This window comes from Lepisosteus platostomus, chromosome 9 (assembly GCF_059453375.1).
Source record: "Lepisosteus platostomus isolate fLepPlt1 chromosome 9, fLepPlt1.hap1, whole genome shotgun sequence".
Taxonomy (NCBI): domain Eukaryota; kingdom Metazoa; phylum Chordata; class Actinopteri; order Semionotiformes; family Lepisosteidae; genus Lepisosteus; species Lepisosteus platostomus.
The window spans coordinates 15,116,507-15,123,662 of NC_142619.1; the positions used below are offsets into that span (position 1 = coordinate 15,116,507).

At 35.1% G+C, this 7,156-nt stretch overlaps 1 protein-coding gene across 3 annotated transcripts in view; it reads right to left on the reverse strand.

Annotated features, from left to right (window-relative positions):
- slc23a4 (solute carrier family 23 member 4) overlaps positions 1-6,038 on the reverse strand; it is a 60,667-nt gene extending 54,629 nt beyond the window's left edge. For 2 of the 3 annotated variants that reach the window (XM_088646921.1, XM_088646920.1), the window contains exons 1-2: positions 5,960-6,029; positions 5,797-5,859 (exon numbers count right to left, since the gene is read on the reverse strand). In XM_088646921.1, coding sequence (XP_088503047.1) covers positions 5,797-5,822 — 26 coding nt within the window. In that variant the 5' untranslated portion in view covers positions 5,823-5,859; positions 5,960-6,029. Of the gene's footprint in view, positions 1-5,796 lie in introns of all 3 variants that reach the window. The other variant, XM_088646919.1, reaches the window with a different exon arrangement.
- Positions 6,039-7,156: the final 1,118 nt, after the last annotated feature.

The window sequence follows — 7,156 nt, forward strand, 5'->3', positions numbered from 1 at the left end:
TGAGTATACAGCTTGTCCAAAGTCATCCATTATTAATACTATTAGTAATATCTTCAGTAAAGGCTTTGATGCATAAATATTTCTGATAAAGGTAGGTTGTGTACTTTTGTCCAACTGAGCAATCTTGCTTTCATAAAATATACCAACATTTTAATGACTGATGATTAACATGCTGTAATACACAGTTCAAAATTAAAGGCTCAAATGCTGTACATGAGAGGTTAAGCTCCCCCTGGCGGTTTTACAAGGCGACGCTGGATAGTTAGCCACGTGACACACGTGAACTGCGTGATACCGCAACACACCCACCGGGGTATGCCGCGAAATACCTCACCCATTTTGAATGGCTGCATCTGTACCTACCCCATAGCAACTTTGCAACACATTTTTAAATTTCTTTAGCTCCAAAATCAACAACATCCAGCATCACGTTCTCTCCACAACACGTCACTTCCACACCTCCTCCCTGCTAGCCTAACTTTCCTTGTCTCCAACTTCTCTCTCCTTAACTCTGCATCCCTCAGTAAACTGGTTTTGCATATGAAATCAACCACCTGCCTATTACATCCCATTCCCACCACTTTATTTCAATAGTATTTCACTTCTCTCTGCCCCATTGTGTTCAATATATTAAATGAATCCTCCAATCTGCCATGGTTTAAGTCACTAATGATCTACTAATAGCTTCTGATTCTGGTTCTCTTTCTGTCCTCATTCTTCTTGATCTTTGTGCTGCTTTTGACACTGTTAACCATGATATGTTACATTCTCGTCTTGAGACTGTTTGGAGTTTCTGACACTACTCTTAAAGGTTTCAAGTCTTATCTTATTGATCGTCAGTCTCTTAACAGATTTAGCTCTGAAAATTGGACTTGTTAAGTGTGGTGTTCTTCAGAGCTCGATACAGGGACCCCTACTTTTCAGCACTTACAGGTTTCCACCTGGTCAGCTTTTAAGATCTCAAGGCCTCAACTATCACTTCTGTGCAGACAATATTCAAATGTACATCCATACCAAACCTGACACTGATGTGACTGTCTCTATTCTCTTTGATTGCATCTCTGACTTTAAAACAGGTATGATTCAAAATTTCCTTAATCTAAACTGACAGGACTGAAGTCCTGCTTATTGGCATCCTCCATTGGCTTTGTAAAGCCAATGCGGTAACCATATCTGTGATTGGTACCGTACTTGAGCTTCAGTCTAAATAAAAAAAAACTTGGGTGTGATGTTTCATTTAGGCGTGGCATTCAACCCACATGTGGAACATACTGTATTGTCAAACATAATTCTTTCACCTCAGAAATATTGCTTATATTAAATTATATCCTATGTTATTGCTCACTGTTGCTGAAAATCTGATCAACACATTTGTCTTCTCCCGATTTGACTACTGTAACACTCTACTCGCTGGGGTTTCTAAATCCACATTGAACAAACTACAGTATGTCCAGAATTCAGTAGACAGAATCCTGACCATTTCTAGTGCAAGTGATCAAATTACTCCTCTCCTGTCTTCCTGTCAGGTTTTGTGGCAATTTCAAAATCCTCAAGTTCACCTATAAGGCTCTGCATGGCCTGAGCTACTTATTGCCCACCTTGCAACCTATGTTGTTCTAATTCTGGTCTCCTATCTGTCTCCATCTACACTCTGTGAGTGACAGGGCCTTCTCTGAAGGATATAAGATAATCACCTTCCCTAAACTCTTTCAAATCTCAAAACTTCTTATTTAGAAGGGTCTTTACTTAAATGGTTCTGTTATTTATCCTTTTGCTTCTACCATATTCGGTACCCCATCTACTGTACTGTCTCCTCTCACTGTGTATTTTCATTGTACTGTACATATACTGTGTATTTTATTTTGTTGTTGTTCAGTAAAAAGCTTTGCGAAGCTACCTTTAAAGGTGCTATATAATGTTTTCACAAATAACAGTCGTCCAACACCTTTACCTTACTACAGAAATTCCCTGACAATAACTACAGTATAATCTGTATATTTTAATTATATCCAGTATCTAAAAATGATTTACTGTGACAAGTGTTCATCCATTGAGTATCTAAAAATGATTTACTGTGACGGGTGTTCATCCATTGAGAATAAGACAACATTTCATGGATTTTAAATTTAATTTCAAATAAATTATCAAGCAATCACAACTTGACTCTAAAGAAGTAGAATATGCAGTATTTAACAAATAATAATTAATCCTTACACTTATAAAAAAAAATTCTGGACACTCAGCTCAAAGCTCTTTACAGGTAATGAGCACACCCCTCCACCAATTTGTGGCACCCACCTAGATGATGCAACGGCATTACTGGAAAAAAACTGGAAAATATGGCCAGGACACCAGATTAAAACCCCGTACTCTTTTCGAGAAATGCCATGGGATTTTTAATGACCATTTCAAATCAGGACCTCCATTTTCTGTCTCATCTGAAGGACAGCACCTATTTTACAGTATAGTGTTTCCATCACTAAACTGGGGCATTAGGACCCACGCAGATTGCACTGTGACCCCTCCCTACAGGCCCCACTAACATCTCTTCCAGCACATAAATTAGGTACTTGTTATGTCTTCCAGGTATCTTTATTTTATTTCAGTCTAGAGTGTGATAAATTCATTTTCAACTTAACATTGACATGGAGGTAAGTACAGTTTATATTCATCATTAAAACAGGCTCAATATGACAATAATTACATAAGGTGACAAATGTCTTCTGTTTTTGTGATATTCATTTTAAATTCATTTTAATATGGTAGAGCCTTGCTAGTTTTCATAGGTAAATTAAAACTAAACCTGACACCTGTAGAAGGCTTAAATGTTTTCTCTTTCTGCTTTTCAGTGGTGAAGTAACCAATTCTTCTTCGTAAACATGAACAGAGTTAAATATACTATGAAAATCTAGCAAGCTTATTGGACAATTGTGTGACAGCAATCACCTTAAAATAAACAGAGAAACATTACATACTCAAAAGCAAAAACAGATTGGAAAGAACAGAATCAAACTTAGTCAGAACCATTCTGCATAGCAACGAAAGAAGTTACACAGGTATAAATAATATTAGCTAGTTGTAAATGCTTAAATAGATATTTACTAGTAAAATTTACTAATATCTAAACATTCATTCTTAGCCAATTTTCGACCTGAATAACAATTACAAAACATCAGCAAAATACAGTATATATGAGTTTGCGGAATTATATAAATAAGTCGAATAAAATGTTCTCTAATTTAAAGGGTAAAGACATGTAAACTAGAAGCATGTTACAAATTAATCCTAAAACTGTGACAATTTTTGCTGCTCTGCAATGGTAATAATATCTATACCTCAGAACTTTCTAATTATGCTTTTCTTAAAACAAACTTTTCTTAAACTGTAAATATCGATAACCAGTGAGAAGGTATGAATTCCTTAAAATTGCTTACACTTATATAGCGCTTTTCTGGACACTCCACTCAAAGAGCTTTACAGGTAATGGGGACTCCCCTCCACCACAACCAATGTGCAGCATCCATCCACCAGAACACTCACCACACATCAGCTCTCAGTGGGGAGGAGAGCAGAGTAAAGAAGCCAATTCATAGATGGGGATTATTAGGAGGCAATGGGAAATTTGGCCAGGACACCAGATTAAAACCCCTACTTTTTTCGAGAAATGCCCTGGGATTTTTTTTAATGACCACAGAGAGTCAGGACCTCAGTTTTATGCCTCATCCAAAGGACAGTGCCTGTTTACAGTATAGTGTCCCCATCACTATACTGGGGGATTAGGACCTACATATACTGCAGGGTGAGCGCACCCTGCTGGCCCCACTAACACCTCTTCCAGCAGCAATCTTAGGTCTCCTATCCAGGTACTGACCAGGCTCACGCCTGCTTAGCTTCAGCGGGTTGGCAGTTGTGAGTTGCAGAATGATATGACTGCTGACCGATATATGCTGTAATATACTACTCAGATCTGACATATCTCTTCATTGTGAAACTGACACCCTAAGCTACCTTGAGCCACTAAGTAAAAAAAGTATCCAGCTACTTTTTCATGCATGTTACAATGTAGTGATAATAGAACAGTTTGGATGAAAATTAACATAACCCTTGCCAGTACAACAGACACCAAACATCACTTCAAACAAATGTCCTGCTTAAGTAAGCCTTAATTTCTCATAAATATCCACACATGCTCAGAACATCTAAAGTAACTCTCCTTGTGCTATTGATTTTGAATAATCTTCAAATTCAAAGAGCATGATGGTTTTTGTCCCACTGTTTGCTCTTCCTAAATGGAGTCATATAGCAATTATGTAGTTGATAAAGTACTATGTCAGCTTCAGTTTTATGTCAGAGGAATCATTAACAATATACTATGGTTAATGGTTAACATTAAGATGTATTTTTATTTTCTTTGTCCTGAAAGAAAGATCTGATTATAAAAAAATCTAAACATATTCTACTTAAATTAATAAATTAGATGTCACAGGTTAGAATACCAAAATAAATTGCTGATTTATAATCTCAAATAGTTCTATTTAAATATTTTCATATAAAAAGATTAGATTTTGTGAAAACATTATTTTGATATCTCTTCACTCACGAATTTGGAAATAGATAAAAGTATGGTATATCCATGTAAGAAAATGTGTAACCTACAGTATACGTATAATATATATATACTGTATCTTACTGAAGATAGCCTTGTGGATCTATGAAGAAAGAGCTTTGTGGATCTACAGGTAATCATAGGTTTTTCTTTAGTATTCCATTCAAATAGATGTCACTGATGTAGGTTTATAAACTACCTATACATTCTGGAAGTGTTTTACTGTTAAATAAATTTATAAAATCATTTATTTTTATTCTTTTTTGTTAAATTAATCATAACTGAATTTTATTTAATATTCTTCTTAACTCTGAATACTGCATGGTGAATTATTTAAACAGAAAGTAAAATATGAGCTATTAAACACAAGTGTTTTAACAAATCAAGAACAGTGTTTTTAATCCTAAAAAGATTATTCTGTGTGGTGTGACTAAAGCCCTGTAATCTTACAAGTTGAAGCTGATGTTGGCTTTTATGCATCTGTGAGATAAAACACAATATAATTGAACATGATTTAACAGCTGGAAAATATTAAACTGAGAATTAAATAATTTAGCATAATTCTTAGTATATAGAATAGGGTTTTAATATAAAAAATGTGCAATGTATATGGGGAGATGGGGAGGATTTGGAGGCCAAGTGCTAGATGCACATATATTAATTGCTTTTAATTGGTATTGTTATGTTAGGAAACTCATAGAAGAGCTGATTAAACACTAACATTGAAATACCTTGTGAAAGCAGAACAAATTAAAATGTGGTTACTGCAATACCAAAACAAGAAACATTTTAAGCCCCCAAAGTAGTTAAAATTATACTGAAAACGTGGTGTCTTAAAGCATTATACCCTGCTGCTTTGTTTAATGCACTCAGAAATGACATTATTTTAACTTTAAACACCTCTTTAAAAAGTGCTTAGCAAAACACTTTTAAAAACAGTTGTGTATTATTAAATTTGTACCAAATATCTGGAAAAAAACAGTATTTTATCTCAATAAAGTCATAGATAAAACCATAAATAGCTTGTTGCTTTCTTCATCTTTTTACAGCTGCAAAGGCTGCAAAAAGTTCCTTTCGTTCTGGAAGGTAGTAGAGGTCAGCAATACTACTTAAAAACCAAACACACTTAACTTAAATGTTAAACAGTACTACAAACAAAACGTCTAATAGGAATATACAAATATACTTACAGAAAAATAATAATTGTCCAAACCATTCCTTTCTTTTTCAGCAGCCATGCTTCTAAACACGTGCTTAACAAAAAGTGATGGGGAAGAAATTACCATGAAGAAACACAAAGCCAAGGCTGTTCAGAGCGAATGCTGTGATTGTAAGAAAACAAATCTTATATACTTCTCATGTGAATGCAATTACACAACCACTACAGCTGACCAGGCTGTGACTGCACCTTCTGTACCGGGGCATTTTCTCTACTGAAAGTTTACTAAATAGTAACAGAACGAGACTCCACCCCACAAAATGAGCTTGTCACAAGCCTGCTCATGATTACTTACTTGTCACAATCCCGAACATACTGTAGTTCCAAATTCACTATTCTTCTCCCACACCTCAGTCAAAACGTAGCCAATAACAGCAATAATAATAATAATAAAAAATCACTTTGAAGTACAGTGTGCGCATCCTGCTCCACTCAGTGCTTTAATTATTTTCATGATTTCATATATACAGATATATGAATCAATTTTCTAATCACGTCATCAAATTCAGGATTACAGGGAAGCTGGAGCCTAACCTGGCAAGCAAAGGGCACAAGGAAAGGTACACCCTGGAGGGAATGCCAGTCCATCGCAAGGTATAGACGCAGACACATGCACATTGACATCACAGCCAATTTTACAGGAGGACAATTAACTTACTAGTATGTCTTTGAACTGTGGAAGGAAAACAGAGCACCTAGAAAACCTACATGAACATGGGGAAAACAAACAAACTCCATGCAGAAAAGTAAATAATTGAAAAAAATTTTCTGAAGTTCAACTTTAAGTTTAAAATTATAAACAAAGACAGCAACCATTTTCCACGCTTGCCTACCCTCAATAATAAGATATCCTGCTTATAATTTGTTTGATGAAATTACAATATGGTAAGGGGTCTGTTTTTTCTTAATGAAAGAAGAGAGAATCTTGAGCTAATATCAGGAATAGCAAAAGAACAGAAAACTAGATCACATGCATCAGATTTGTATACCAAGAAACAGTATGCCATTCATTTTGTAAAAATTTAATTTTTTTTTACAATAACTCCACTCTTCTATTTGGGTCTCTTTCGTATTTAGAGACAGAGGAAATCAGTGGCTTGATGGGATTACTTTTCTTTCATCGCACCAAACACTGATTTTATTAATTCTAAATCCATCACATGATTGTTAAGTAGCATTGGATCATTGAGAAAGACATGCACAGAATAAGTGTCTAGTGTTGAAGCTGTCTATAATATGTTTCACCAGTATCAGCTTACAGTATTAACAGTGGAGATTTTCAGAATTTTTTAATATTCCCTTTGAAACAAATTTTAAACCATAAAAAACAA